Raw genomic sequence first — 16,657 nt, 5'->3', positions numbered from 1 at the left:
TGATGTTGACTACAAAAATTTAAATTTAATCACAACATGTGACCATAATTATGAATGTTTTTTAACAGGTTGCCGGCAAACAAAATTATAAAAACAAATGGTCTGTTCCAGAACTGCAAAAATGTACTAATTTTTACTATTTTTTCCGATAACATAAAGGAAAAAATGTTATCGTAGTAAGAAATAGTAGCATCTTGCAGGTTCTGGAACAGAGCAAAAATTAAAGAACAGTGTTTTTTATTTGACAAAATGCTTGATTTATTATTATTATTATTTTTTAATATTTTACATTTTTTTGTGTTTCAAGTCTTCGTTTTTTATTCACATAACAACAAATTATAATTAAACTAAAATAATTATGTGCTGGAAATTTCCTAATATTGTTGATAAATTACATTATAAAGAAAATAATTACAAATTAACGACAGTAATTCTTGTGCCAGACAATGAAAATGTTTTTAGCTTATAAGGTAAGAAGGGAAAAAGGGAGCGCCCTTCGCCTCCGCTTTCTAATAAAAGCTACCAAATTTTAATGTGATATTTTTAATGTCTGGCACAAGGGTTATATATCGTCACCATAAATGCCCGAAGACGTAACCCACAAAATCAAAACTTTACAGGGGAAGCAAAAAACGTTATAAAATGAAACACTGTTTTATGGAATATAATTCTTATGAGGGCGAGTATTCGGGATATTATCAATCCTATACGAATGGGAGTAAAAAATGAAACCAAAACAGCGGAAACGCTTGGTTTTGGGATCCGTCATTACAACAAAATCTGCAATATTATGCCATTTCTTGAAATAGGATCGTTGTTTTTGAACGTAGAACCTTGAAATTTTTTTTGCCAGAGCATGTATTTTAACTTCATGTATCAGATCCCACCAAAAACCGAATTTCGATTTGCCTGTGGGTTTCGTCTTCGGGCATTTTTGGTGACAATATATTCAATTCCAATTAAAGACTTTACTTTCTTTTATCGAAATAAATATTTTTGTTAATCCATTTGCTATTCTATAGGCAATTTAGTCTGCATAAAGGTTTGTTTTTTTTAGAAGAAATTGCACAAAATAGTACTGGAAATCAGGAATTAGTTTTAAGTATTCTATTTGACATTTTATAGGCGTTTCATGCACATGTTAAAGACATGCGTTTTCTGACAAGAGTTTTGGAAATGGGATTTACTCAATTCCTAATCATCCGTTGAGGTTGTCCGAATTATTCCAATCAGCAATCGCCCAAACGCAATCACTCACATTATGACCGCTTTAGATCTGCCCAAGGCATTGAGTGTGTCCATTATGAGTTTTTGCGACCCCGTGGATATATTTTTTGAGAGCTTTCTATTTTATTTATTAAGCTCACCCGCCTTACACACTGAATACCTGGATTCGATTCCCAGACCAGACAACATCCATGTCAGCGTAATATTGGTGACATTTCCTGAATACTTCAGCCAAGTAAAATTTCTGTACATGTGGTATCTTAAGACACGCCGTTCGGACTCGGCTATTAAATGTAGGTCTTATATGATGAGGTAATTTGTATTGGGGTGCACTCATTGGATATTTATGGCAACATATGTAAAAAAATATTACCAAATTCGACATGGATCGTTAATTGTGTAACTTCCTTGGCTATTGCACGATCACGATAAGGGCTAAAATATCCGGTTATTTAGTCACCATCCTGCATCCAGCAAAGTCCACAATTAAGCATTTTATATTTGCAGTGATATCTGGCGAACACATACAGTCCATATTACGAAAATATTTGTGGTAGTCTTCGACAACGCACTCACACTCGAAATACCTTGAGAAAAGACTGGCACCTGCTTGGGCAAAGATAAGGAAACTTTATGGAGACGAAAAGCCTTCAATCATTTCATCATGTCTGGACTTATATTGTCAGTCAGGAAGTTAATTTGTGGCATCACACATTACACCAGGATTCATGGTGTCATCGTAAAAGCATGATTGATATGATTCCCTGGGATTTCAATTTCTCAATGACAGTGCATTAACAATCAGTCTCTGAAGCCGAATCCTAACGACTTGACTTTCAGCATCCAAAGCCCATCATCAGCTGGTTAGCACAATTGATTAGACTTCTGTTTTCATCGTAATTACATCATTGATATCATTCGAAAGGAGGTCAATTTCACAAAGACCGTGCTTCAACAGGCGGTGTCCTTAACCGAACACTAACGAGGTGACTTCCTGTATCCAAAGCGCATGAAGAACGTGCATCAACTGGCAGCCCCTTAACCGAACCCTAACGAGATGATTTTCAACATCAAAAGTCTTGCATTAGCTGATTAGCACAATTCGTTCTACCCCTATTTGTATATCCCTTTATAATCAGCCTTTTTACGGCTGGAGTTGTCGTATCCAAAATTGCAAGTTGACTTGTCGTAACGGCTCATTGGTATTATGAATTTATTTGTACTAAAAAGCAAAAATATCAATTTGTAAAGAATTCTTTTGGTAAAACAAATTAATAGAATTGTTAGTAGATAATTTTTAAACTTTTTATCCTAAAGAAAAACCAAGCCTACAGTTTGAACAATCAAAATGATTGTTTGGCGTAGACGTTTTTGTAGTCGTTGTTGTAGGAGATATTAGCTATTACGAAGCCGCCGATTTTGTTAGAGGACTTACACACAGCCAACGGACCTTTGACTATATATTTCGATAATCAGGCGGTCTTCAAGTCATCGACTATATACTTGAAACCGATCCAATATCTCTAAAATCTGCTGGGTTCCATGTTATTGTAGTGGGGAATGAACTATATCATGACTCAATCGATCAATCTACAAATCTATATCACTGGCAGGCTATGCAAACGAGGCAATAACACGGACTTAAGGTCGAACAGTTGTCATACAATGTGGAATTGGTATTTCAATGCAAGGAGAATTTTGCAGTCCTAATCCTCATATTTGAATATCAACATTTGTGAAAATCACAATGATTAAAGCACCAAATAAAGTGGGGACGCGACCAAAAAAATCGTCTTCAGGACTTTGAAAACGTTGATTTCCCATACCTGCCTATTAAGATCATCTAAATAAAATTATGGCCAAATTTATTCGAAAAAGGTACTTTCCTTTTCCAACATAACTAGCCAAAAAAGCTGTTTAATACAGGGTGTTTTTTAAGCTAGATAGAACTTTAAATTGTAAAAAGTAACACAAAAAATTAAATTTTGTTGAAACTTTTTTTTTATTTGTTTCAGTATACTCTGACAAATCACCATGAATAGACTCACGCTTGAACAACGCTACGAAATTATCCAAATTTACTTTGAAAATCAGTCGTCGATTCGCTCTAGAGCAGTTGGCAAATGACCCGTTGTTTTATCGCAAAATTGTGTTCAGCGATGAGGCGCATTTTTGGCTTAACGGGTTTGTTAATAAGCAAAATTGCCGCATATGGAGTGAGACCAATCCACAAGAGACCCTACAGACTCCATTACATCCAGAAAATGCACCGTATGGTGCGGTTTTCACGCTGGTGGCATCATCGGACTTTATTTCTTCAAAAATGAGGCCGGATCTCGCGTTACGGTCAATGGAGATCGTTACCGCACCATGATCAATGATTTTTTGTTTGAAAATATGGATGACATTGATCCGGAGGAGATGTGGTTTCAACAGGATGGCGCTATTGAAACCAAAATTTGGCGATAAGTTGATATCGAGAAGTGGACCTGTCAATTGGCCTCCAAGGTCGTGCGATTTGACACCTCTCGATTATTTCCTGTGGGGCTACGTGAAGTCACTGGTTTATGCTGATAAACCAGCAACAATTGATGCCTTGGAGGCCAGCATTGTTCGCGTTATTCGTGACATACGGCCAGCAGTGCTCGAAAAAGTGGCCAAAAATTGGACGTCCAGAATGCACTTCGTCAAGAACAGCCGCGGTGCCCATATGCCCGAAATCATTTTCAAATGTTAATGTCACGTATTGATCTTTCGAATAAAAAAATTTGATTACAATTTAATTTTTTGTGTTATTTTTTACAATTTCAAGTTCTATCAGGCTTAAAAAACACCCTTTATAATAATCTCATAATATAAAATAATACATTATGGAATCAAGTCTGAGAAAAAACCGACTGCAATTTGAAATCCACAGTTAAAGTTCTTTCAGGGAACACCTTTCATGTATCCATGTTGATGTTTTGTTTTGCCTAAAAATAAAAACTAATTAAATATTATTATTTTTTTTTCAAAACTGTACCTACTACTTTTTCAAAAATAAAACAAAAAGTTTTCAATTAAAAATATGAACAAAATTCATTATCTTCTTTTATGGGGGTTTTCATTTTCATCACAATATAATTTCACAATCTATGCATATATTTATGTATAATATTCTCTATAGTACAATCTTCAATACAAGTTTATTTCGATTTTTTGCAGAGTAGCAAACATTGTATATCTGCTCTGATTCTTATTCGTATGTTTGTATAGCTTAATCATCTAGTGCTTGCTCTTATAATCAGCTTATGCTCTTATCATTCGCAAAAAAAAGATTCATTTGTTTTTTTACATTGTATGCCAATTACAAAGTTGTTCTTAATGGACATTTCTTCTTAGTATTTTCAGTGTTTCCTTTGTTTTTGCTATTAATATTATTTTAATAATTATATTAGTATTATTATGTACATACATATGCGCAATATATAGTTAATCTATTGGTGTATAAAAATAAATAAAAACAAAAAATCTACAATAATAAAAAACACAAACTTACTCAACCGGACCCGGCCGCTTTTCCGGTTTTATTATGATTTTTAGTCCGGTCGATAAATTGGTGTTTTCGGTATAAATTCAATTGAAATAACATATTCCATCATTGAATTTGAATCACATTGTTGTTTGTGCAATCGCCAATGAAGACCAAGTTTATGATATAAATGACTATTCTCCCATTCCAGTAATTTATCCAATGTTATTTGGGTCTATAGAGTCAATGAAGAAGACAAAACAAGTACATGAGAAAAAAAAAATAGAAAAATGTTATTCCCTTAGAATACTCACTCGTTTACTGAGACATATCACCGGCCACAATGAACAGCCTAGTGTACAACAACAACAGACACATCCACAAAACAGCCACTTAACATTGACGGGTAAGGTTTTCTTTAAAATACCATTTATTCGACCAATTGTGGCTTTGAATTCTTCAGGTGCTACTCGTGACATCAGACCAGATGGGAATTCTGTATTAAAACGATTACTTAAGCCAAATCTGTAAAACAAAGCATAAAATTAGAAAATGTATGTACAATTTGAAATGAAAATATCAATAAAATACATGTCAAAATATAGTGAATTCTAGGAGTGGTACTATATGTAAGTCTATTGTACTGTTCTAAATCGAATCTGTGCATAAGCTTGTGCAAGCATTCAGCATTGCACGATTATGCCTCAGCGCTTGCAAATATTTATTTTTGGAAACCCCAAGTTGTGTTTAAGGCACACTTTTAAGCTTGATAAATATTTATCGATACCTAGCTAATATTTTGATTATTTATATTTGTTCATTAAATTATTTTCTTTTACTTTGTAAGTTTGCCTATTTTACCAACAAAATAAAGAGTCGCTTAACAGACGTTACCTACGCACCTAACAGCAGTATTACCATATTGAGGTAGAGACAGTTTGATGAATTGTACTGATACGACTATATTATGTTTAAAATCGAGTCAAGTTTATCTCTTCAAGTTTTCTGACCGAAAATTAAGTATTTTGTCGAATAATAAGTAAGAACACCGTTTTTATTTTGTTTTCATAATTTTATATGATTTTGTTAAAAAACGTTCATAATTATGGTAACTTCTAGTGATTGTTGAATATTATTACAAATATTCAAATATCATTACAAATATTCAACAAAATGTTACAACAAAAATTTAAATTTAATCACTAGAATTAACCATTTTGAATTTTATTGTATCAGATTGTCAGCAAAATATCTTTAGATTTTTTAAACAATTGATTTCCAGGAGAAATTTCTATTTGGTAAAAATCATCCCTACACACGCCACTAACAAATCCGGTTCTCTCAGGGCTGCTTCTGTGGCAGAGAATCAGGAAAAAGGTTTGGAAAAGTATTGTTTTAATTTCAATTGATTAATTCACATAAATGAGAACCTAGACCATAGGGCCAAGAACGGTCCTCATTAAAGAGAGAAATTTATCATAGTAATTGTCAATTGTATTTGTATATTTGTATCATTTTTATTTTAATTGTATTTAACTCCATTGTGATTAAATTAAAAAATATTAATAACAAAACATTGTAATTAAAAATATTGAAAAACAAGTAAGCCAAGGCTATAGTCGGACGGGGCCGACCATGTGATACCCTACACCTTACCCCTGGGAAGTCCCCCGCCGGGGTTAACAATCTTGAAGCGATGTGGGGGCTAGACGTCACAATCTTCTCATTTAACTTCTTGTAGTGTTGAACTGGGAGGCTGTGATCGACCAAAGGTTATCCACTCTCTGTCACGCACCAATTCAGTGCACTGGAATTCAAAGTGTATCTCCGGATTGAGTGACACATATTTGGTAGCGATCTCCTACCAAAGTAATTGTGAGATCCCCTAACACCGGGGTGTTAAGCGACCTCGTGCCCATCGGTGTACCAAGGTTTTCAGTTAGGGTACCAACTGTATTCGAACGGAGCCTCGCTTGATACGTGGGCACCTCAGCGAGTAGTTAGCGCCCCAGTCATGGTAGTGGAGGGCTATGCCATGGCTGTACTCAGCTCCCCCATTACCGTTCATCTCTCATGGATAATACTAACAACAATAAAAACTATAAAAACAAAAATTCCGAACCACCCTCATCACCGACCTTTGCCTTGAACCCGGACAATGCCGCACCTCGTGCGAACACCCAACCCCTGGGCGGGGACGTCTGCAAACCGACACTGGACAGTGTAAGCGACGCGATCAATAAGCAGAGTAGGGATTTGCTCGAGCTCCTGAGGGACAGCGAGAGTTTACGACTTAGTCAGGAGAGCCCCCCTCCATTGGACTGGGAGAGTTGGGAGGATGATGAGATGGATATTACAATTATCCCATCTCAATCATCCACCGCTACTCTCTCTCGTGCTTTGGAGAGCTCCAACCTAACGGTCGAGGCTCCCTCTCCTTCAGGGGCTGAAATGTCGGTCGGTTCCGACAAACCACCCCTATACAGGCAAGACGCCTTGGTAGAGGATGCTGTGGAGGAGGATACGTCAACGGCCTCCCCCATGTCTCCCTCCACCAGAGCCAATAAATCTCGACAGAAGAAGGATAGGCACAACTACCGTAGAGCTATCTACTACTGTCGGAGATTTATTGGCAATGACCCATCCGAGGTGACCCCGTCGGAATCTAGGGAAATCGGCCTGAAGATCCGATTTGTGAGGCGTTTCGAAAGGAAATATCCTCACTTTGAAAAGATCTCCCTGCCGATTGACCAGATCCCGATCCCTGTGGAGGCTGCAGTTTCCGGCACAGCGGCTGAGAAAAAGGCAACCTCTATGGGGAAAAATGCAAAACCTTAGCTGGAGGCTTCTGAAGCACTTCAGGGAGAGAGACGGCATGGTGATGCGTTTCACCGTCGATAGTGAGAGTGCTGAATACATCAGAGACTGTGGGGGAGTACTGTACTTCGGTTACGGTGGACTTCGGTTCCGGTTCTCGGGGTCACAGTAAGGTTGTTCAGCAGCATGGTCTTCAGGTGTTGCAGATCAATCTGCACCACTGTAAGGCCGCAGCTGCTCAACTCCTTCTCTCCCTCACAGACTCTGCAGTACATATTACTTTGGTCCAGGAACCCTATTTATATAAAAATAGGGTTTCTGGGCTAAACAATAAGCACTTCTCATTATTCTACGCGAATAATGGAGATAAAGTAAGAACCTGTATTGTAGCTAGAAAAAGTTTGAATCTTATTCAACTCTACAATTACAGTTATGGTGATACGACTGTGGTGAGACTGGATGAGGTTACCGGTAGGGCTTTAGTCTTGGCCTCAGTCTATATGCCGTATGAGGTACCCGACCCACCTAGCGAATTGGTGCGCAAACTTGTGGAGGAGACGGCGGGCAGTTGCAGATTGGTGATGGGCTGTGATGCAAATGCTCATCACTTTCACTGGGGAAGCAGAGACACCAATACGAGGGGTGAGTCCATATTCGATTTTATTTTAGTTAATAATCTACGAGTATGCAACAGGGGTGACACTGCCACCTTTCATAATAGGGTAAGGGAGGAGGTCTTAGACATCACTCTTACAAATATGGAAGATACTTCCATAATGGACTGGAGAGTATCGAATGAGTGTTCTTTTTCAGATCACAGGGCGATACACTTTCGAGTGCATTATGGAAGTAAAAGGCAACCACCTCATAGGAACCCAAGCTGGGAAACCTACAACTCCCTTGTTTCCTCGAGGTTGTGCGAGTTCCCCGAACCACGTACAACGGAGGAAATAGATGGCCAAGTTGAAGATCTCACGCGTGTCCTCCTGGGTTGTTATGAGAAGTCCTGCCCATTAACTTATCCTGGTAGGAGAACTCAACCAGTTTGGTGGAACAAGGAGCTGGCTAAGCTTAGGAAAAGCTGTAGGAAAGCATATAATAAAGCTAACAGAACAAAATCTGATACCGATTGGAATCTCTATAAAGAGAGTTTCAATCGGTATAAGAGTGAAATCAGGAAAGTTAAAGGGGACTCGTGGAAAAGCTTTAGTGAGTCGATAGAAGGGGTTAATGCAGCGGCGAGATTCCGTAAGGTGATCTCGAAGGACCCAAAACCCTTCGGGAGTATCAAACGGGATGACGGTACCTGGACTAACTCCGCTCTGGAGACTCTAGATCTGCTGACAGGAACACACTTCCCTGGGAGCGAGGATGTCAGCTCGAGTACACCGGGTGTGTACGAAAGCATGAACCGCACGCCCGAGGAGGTGGCTCTTGTCAACAGATTAATAAGCCATCCCAAAATCTCATGGGCGATAAGTACTTTTCAGCCATATAAGTCTCCTGGACCTGATGGTGTCATTCCAGCGATGCTTCAGAATGCACCAGCTGTGCTGACAACCATTCTTCAGAAGATTTTTAAGGCATGTTTACTACTATCGCACATTCCGGCACTATGGAAAGAGGTGACAGTGACCTATATTCCCAAAGCTGGGAAACCAAGTCACTCGCTGCCTAAAGACTATAGGCCGATTAGTCTTTCCTCCTTTCTTTTGAAGACTTTGGAAAGGTTGTTAGACTTAGAAATTAGAACTTTCTTCAGCAGTGACCTTATAAGCAATTCGCAACACGCTTATATTAAAGGTAAATCGACAGAAACAGCGCTACATTGTGTCGTAGGTTATATAGAGAAGAATATGGGGGATTCGAACTTCACCTTGGCTGCCTTTCTGGACATAGAGGGTGCCTTTAATAACGTGAAGCTCGAATCCATCCATCTCGCTCTAGAATCTCTGGGTGTCCCCTCTATCTTGATAGAATGGATTGACAGCATGCTTAGAAGCAGACTTATCAATTCTAATATTGGGGAGAGCTCTATTAGGAGATCTGTCACCAGGGGCACACCTCAAGGGGGAGTCTTATCCCCCTTGCTCTGGCTACTGGTGATAAATGGGATACTCATGGAATTCGACAATCTAGGGACAAAGGTAGTTGCTTATGCGGATGATGTGGTAATCCTGATTAGCGGGAAATTTTTAACCACATTATCTGATTTAATGCAAAGGGCACTTGCTAAACTCTCGCGCTGGGCTCACAACAATGGACTGGGTGTGAATCCGGCTAAGACAGAGCTGGTGCTCTTTACTAGAAAAAGAAAGATCAGCGAGTTCGTACCACCAACACTAGATGGAGTGCAGTTGAATCTCTCTACAGAGGCGAAATACCTGGGTGTGATTCTTGACCATCAGCTTAGATGGAAAAGGAACACAGAGGAGCGCACTAAAAGGGGTCTAATTGCACTCTATTCTTGCAAGAACTCGATAGGTAAGAACTGGGGTCTGAGACCAAATGTCGTACATTGGTTGTTCTTGACAGTGGTATGCCCCATTTTGACCTATGGGTGTCTTGTCTGGTGGCAGGCCCTGAACAGTAAGTCAAATCTGTCTAGATTAGCTAGTGTGCAAAGATCTGCTTCAGTTCTTTTTACGGGGGCAATGAAGAGCACCCCTCAAGCAGCACTGAGTGCAATACTGAACATCCAGCCTCTGGATGTTTCTGTTCAGTATCTAGCATCCCGTAGTGCCTTGAGGCTCAAGCAGCTTAATCTATGGCGTTCTTCAGGGTCTGGACATGCTAGCATTTTACATCTTAGCAGTCTGATCGAACTACGTGACGGAGGGTCTGTAACAGACTACATCTCGCCTTCGCTGGACTTTGATGCAGCGGAGGTCTATATCCCCGACAGAAGTGAATGGGAGCATGGCAGGCCACTACCCGATAGCCTCTCCATCTTTACTGATGGCTCTAAGATGGTCGAAGGTACTGGTGCGGGGGTGTTCTGCGAGGAGCTGAACGTTAAACGCTCTTACAAGCTTAATACGAATTGCAGTGTTTTTCAAGCGGAGGTCTTCGCAGTATTGAAGGCCTTAGAATTAATAGTAGGACTGACGGACGAAACAGGCAGGGCAGTTACGATCTACGTAGATAGTCGGGCCGCCCTTAAGGCGTTAAGGTCTTACACTATTAAATCTAGGATTGTTCAAAACTGTAGGTCCTTATTAAAAACATGTAATTTACGCGTTAGGCTATGTTGGGTGCCAGGGCACTGTAATGTAGAGGGAAACGAGATTGTTGACGAACTAGCAAGACGTGGCTCCCAGTCCTCTAACCTCATGGTAGAGGACTACGTTAAACCCCCGCTTTGCTACTTCCTCGGCAAGCTTAGCCAGTTCTACGCAGAGAAAACCGAAAGAATATGGCAGGACGTACCTGGCTGTAAGGTATCAAAGTCAATCTGGCCGGCAATCTCGAGGCGTAGAACTGCGTCCCTTGTCTCACTTTGCAAGTCGGAGATCAGGATCGCCACAGGAGTCATAACTGGCCACTGTGGCATTAGATCTATGACATGCAAGTGGGATGGCAACAGCATTGAGTACTGTAGGCTATGTGAGGATGAGGAGGAAACGGAGACAATTGAGCTCCTTCTATGTAAATGTCCTAGACTAATTGTCAAAAGGCATTTACTTTTTGGTGTACATGTGATTGAATCTCTTTCCTACTTCTCCTCTGTCAACCCAACAATTCTGGTATCGTACTGCAAGAGCCTTAAGTGGCTCTGGGGCAGGTCAGTGCAGACTTGAAATCTGCAATATTCCCTTGTAGTTTATCTATAGTTATATATATATATTTTCCTCTAAATTTCGAACTTCTCTCTCCTTACTTTATGATCATCAGCTATACTTACACTAATTACTCTATTTTCTTCTCTCTCCTCTCTCCTATCCTATACATTTCTATTTCCCCTCCCTATCCAAACCCCCTACCTAATCAACCATCTCCCCATAGCACATAACACTGGAACCCGCACATCATCAACACCTCCAAACTACCTCTTGGCAAAAACCACCAAATTCAACTTCCATCATTTCAATCAGCAACAAACAAATATCATCATGCACATAATCACCATATAATCATACACAATAACCAGATACATTTAACCAGCACAACACATACACATAATCACATCACAACATCAGCATCATCAATCAACAACAACAATAGTCTGGATGATCACAATGGACCTCAAGGTCTCCGAGTGGAGTGACTGTCAGTATGACAGCCACGCATCCTAAACCTAACCTAACCTACCCCTGGGAAGTAGCTTTCCATAAATCAAAATGTCTTTATGGAACAAATAAACTTATTGTAGGAAATAACTTTGGGGATTCTGGTACCGTATCACACCAAGCTTAAAAAATAATATAATAATTTTTAGATTCACTTTGGCAGTTTTGTTGAGAGTGGTGTAGGATATAAAAAAAAAAACAAAAATGATTCTTAGCCTTCCATAGAGAGAATACCAATCTTATGTAGGAAAGCAATTTTGTACGGGTTCTCAAATCTACTCCTGTATCCGGGCAGTGGGAATGAGAAATCAATGTCCGAACACCTGTCATATAAATGCTTTATAGGCATCTATAAAAAGGAAACCAATGTTCAGGAATTAATTACTGTAAATATACGCACATATCATATGGTAATTTGCTTCCCCAACGACAATGTACCGAAATTGATTCAGACTACATACGATGGCCCCATTTGAACAAAAAGATTCAATTATAATAAAACGATACTCGATTGTTGACATGGTTGATATGCTCTACGATTTATATACCCTCCAAAATCAGATGGAATATTAAGTTTGTGCGAGGTTTATGTATTTTTTAATTGAAACAAAGGCACATCTATAAAAAAGTAACAAAACGTATATTTGGTTCGAAGGAAATACAAGAACTGAAAATTATAATTTCAAAATGAAAAAAGTATTTTTCTGTCAATTTAAAATTCAAAGAAAAGGTGATGTAAGTTTACAAGTACAAACATTGTAAAGTATGCACCTACATTACCCCCTTCCTAGTGAAAACGATACAGATTTCTCTTCCGATTTGATAGGGGTGATCTGTTGACTTAAATCAATTTCTAAATGTTCAATTTCTGTAAATGCTGGTTTAAGTCGATCAATTGTGATGTTATCTGTCTTGCTTCCGATTTGAAGGGTAAAATATTTTGGAAATCTTTTGATCACTCTGTAAGGTCCATGAAATTTTTGCTCAAGAGGTTTAAGTACATGATCACTTCTTATCCACACATGGGAACATACATTCAATTCCTTGTTGATAAATATATTTGAACTGTTCTTATTTGAAGTTATTGCGGGTTTAATTCCAGACATTAATGTTTGAAGATGTAACAGAAAATCATCTGAATCTAGAACGACATTACTTTCGGTGAACATTTGACCAGGAACATGAAGTGTTTCGCCATATACCATTTCAGCTGGAGAGCAATTAATTGCATCTTTTACCGAAGTTCTTAACCCTAGCAATACTAAAGGCAAAGACCTTGTCCATTGCGTTTTGTTGTGGCATATCAATGCGGATTTAAGAGTTCTGTGAAGACGTTCAACTAATCCGTTCGATTGTGGATGATAAGAAGTCGAATGTTTTAATCGAGTTCCCAATAACTTTAATAGATTCCGAAAAGTATTCGATGTGAACTGACGTCCTCTGTCTGTATGAACAATATCTGGTGGACCAAAACGAGATACCCAGCCATTTAAGAAACTTTGGGACACAGTTTCAGCTGTAATATTCGGCATTGGTATTGCTTCCATCCATCGCGTAAATCGATCAATGCAGGTAAGAATATAGCGATGACCATCTGATAGTGGAAATGGACCAACTATATCTAAGTGCACATCAGCAAAACGTCGCGATGATAATGGAAATGTCCCGATAGGACTTTTTGTATGGCGAGTTATTTTTGATCGTTGACAATACTGACAAGATTTCGTCCACTGTACACAATCTCTTTTCATGAAAGGCCAGCAATAACGTTCAGTGACAAGTTTTACGGAAGATATTGAACCAGGATGAGATAAATTGTGTAAACCATAGAATATTGATTTTCGCAATTGAACTGGAACATATGGTCTTGGATTATTAGCTTGAGAGACGTCACAATATATCTTCGTATTTGAGGCAGGAATTGTAATGAGTTGTAAATTCATTGATGTTTCGGATTTTAACAAATCTTGAAGTTCTTGATCGCTTTGTTGAAGTTTTGATAGTTCTTCAAAATCCAATAATGATAATGATTCTACACGGGAGAGTGTATCTGCAACGATGTTTTTATTACCCTTAATGTACCTCAAATCCGTTGAAAATTGGCCAGTTTAATTGTCGTAGTTGACGAGGGCTTGCTTTTTCTGGCTTTTGAGAAAAAGCGTAAATTAGTGGCTTGTGATCAGTATAGATTGAAAACGAACGGCCTTCTACGTAGTCCCGAAAATACTTAACAGCTTCATAAATCGCTAATAGTTCTCGGTCGTAAGTACTATAGCGTTGCTGAGTTTTGCTTAGCTTCTTGGTAAAGAAAGATAATGGTTGTAACTCACCATTTATTCGTTGTTCCAAAACAGCACCTAAAGCAAAATCTGATGCATCTACTTTAATGGATAATTCTGCATCACTAACGGGATGAAATAACAACACTGCATTTGATAAGCTTGACTTACATTGCAAAAATGATTTTTCCGCTTCTTTAGTCCAAATGACAGGTCGTTTATCATTTTTCACTACATTCTTGAGAAGTTGGTTTAGTGGGGCTTGTTCTGTCGCTGCATTAGGTAAAAATCTTCTATAAAAGTTTACCATTCCGAGAAAGCGTCTTAAGTCCTTTATAGTCGAAGGCTTAGGGATACTTACAATTTCATCAACTTTGCTTCGAATGGGTTGCATTCCAGTTGATGATATTCGGAAACCAAGGAAATCGATTTCACTATTACCGAAAGAACATTTACCTTGATTGACGACAATGCCATATTTCTGAAACCTCTCAAAAACAATCTTCAGATGCTCCAAATGTTCAGCAGGCGATTTTGAAAATATAAGGACATCATCAATGTAGACAAAGACAAAAGGTAAACCACGTAGTACTTCATCCATTAAACGTTGGAAACTTTGGGCGGCATTTCGCAATCCAAACGGCATTTTGACAAATTCGTATAAACCAAATGGAGTAGCGATAGCAGTTTTTGGTACGTCGTCAGGAAATACAGGGATTTGATAGAACGCGCGCGCCAAATCCAACTTTGAAAATATGCAGCTACCGGCTAAGTTAATGTTGGCATCAGTGATAAAAGGTATTGGATAACGATCAGGTACCGTAATTTTATTTAAAAATCGGTAATCTCCAACACATCTCCACTCACCATTTTTCTTGGGAACCATATGAAGAGGGTTCGACCAATTACTACTTGATGATCTAATAATCCCATGTTCGAGCATATACTCAAAATCTTTTTTGGCAATTTTAAAACGATTTTGATCTAAGCGCCGTGGTTTTGCATGTACGGGTGGTCCAGTCGTTTCAATATGATGATATATTCCATGTTCCGTTTTAATTCCAGGAAGAGTGGAGGCTTGATAGACTTCTGGATACTTCATTAACAATTTGTTGTACACAGATTTGTAACATCTGCTATAATAAAGGTCCAAGAAAAATTTCTGCGTAATCCGAAATCTAAATGCATAATTTTCTGACCGAAAGTACGAATTGAAGAACCATTTGCAGCAAAAATTTTAATACCACAGTCTGACGTTTTTGAAGTCTTAAAGCACGGAGGAATTACAGACACATCGGCCCCGGTGCCAATTAAAAAATCTCTGTTGGAAAGCTTATCTTTAACAAAAAGGCGACACGAGATACCACTGTAATCTGGAATTGTCGCAACTTCCGAGTGGTCCTCTAGTTTTTTGAGAAAGAGCATGGGGACACGCATTTTGTTGCCTTTTCTGCAAACCGATTATGGTACCAACACCAGTCTCTGTGTCGTGACTTACTTCTGTTACGCGACTTGCTGTTATTACCTGTGTCTGAACGAGTCTGAGAGCGGTTTCTAGAAAAGTTGTTGAATTTCTTTTCTAAAGCTTCAATTTGACGGGATATTTTGGTCATATCAATATTGCCAGCTGCAGCAGTTACTTCATAAAGTTGTGGCGAACGTAGACTCATGATCTTATCTGCTTGCAGAGCTAACGAAGGCAAATCACTTACTTGACTTATTGTTAAAATAGACCGAACATCTTCTGGAAGTTGTTCCAAAAAGAGTGTCTTGAGAACAGCGTCATTTAATTGACCAGAAGCAAGATTTTTCATAATTTGCAGCAAATGCGATGGCTTTTGGTCTCCTAATTCTTGATTTTTCAGCAGTCTGCGGAGTTTTGATTCCTGAGATTCGGAAAATGTTTCCATAAGGCGATTTTTAACGGCAACAAATCTACCATCAGCAGGAGGGGATTCCAAAATATCACAAATGTGAGGAAGAAAATTTGAATCGATATTTGCTACAACATATTGGAATTTGGTCTCATCGCGAGTGATACCAGAAATTGCAAAAATAGCTTCAACCTGCATAAACCATAGTTTTGGATTTTCTTTCCAGAATGGAGGCAGCTTGTGGACACTAGAAGCAGCAACATTACGGGCTTGAGAATTTTCATTCCGACCATCTGCTAATTGATCCGAATTTTCCGAGGGCATTGTTACACTAGTTTTGTATTTGGTTTTTGTATTTAACGATTCAAAACGCGAGGTCACCAATTAATGTGCGAGGTTTATGTATTTTTTAATTGAAACAAAGGCACATCTATAAAAAAGTAACAAAACGTATATTTGGTTCGAATGAAATACAAGAACTGAAAATTATAATTTCAAAATGAAAAAAGTATTTTTCTGTCAATTTAAAATTCAAAGAAAAGGTGATGTAAGTTTACAAGTACAAACATTGTAAAGTATGCACCTACAAGTTTGTCATCGAAACAATTGTGGAAACCATGTACAGTACACATTAGGGTTAAAAACAATACATCAGTACTA

At 38.5% G+C, this 16,657-nt stretch overlaps 1 protein-coding gene across 16 annotated transcripts in view; it reads right to left on the bottom strand.

Annotated features, from left to right (window-relative positions):
* Positions 1 to 4,279: 4,279 nt before the first annotated feature.
* Positions 4,280 to 16,657, bottom strand: part of LOC141403462 (cysteine-rich hydrophobic domain-containing protein 2) — a 30,281-nt gene continuing 17,903 nt past the window's right edge. For all 16 annotated transcript variants that reach the window (XM_073985919.1, XM_073985927.1, XM_073985965.1 and 13 more), the window contains exons 3-4: positions 5,053 to 5,263; positions 4,280 to 4,973 (exon numbers count right to left, since the gene is read on the bottom strand). In XM_073985919.1, coding sequence (XP_073842020.1) covers positions 4,806 to 4,973; positions 5,053 to 5,263 — 379 coding nt within the window. In that variant the 3' untranslated portion in view covers positions 4,280 to 4,805. The remainder of the gene's footprint in view (positions 4,974 to 5,052; positions 5,264 to 16,657) is intronic.

Source organism: Musca autumnalis, unplaced genomic scaffold, assembly GCF_047663935.1.
Source record: "Musca autumnalis isolate F117 unplaced genomic scaffold, ASM4766393v1 scaffold_1, whole genome shotgun sequence".
Lineage (NCBI taxonomy): Eukaryota > Metazoa > Arthropoda > Insecta > Diptera > Muscidae > Musca > Musca autumnalis.
The sequence above is the reverse complement of the archived record's forward strand: the minus strand, read 5'-3'. Positions and strand labels throughout refer to the sequence as shown.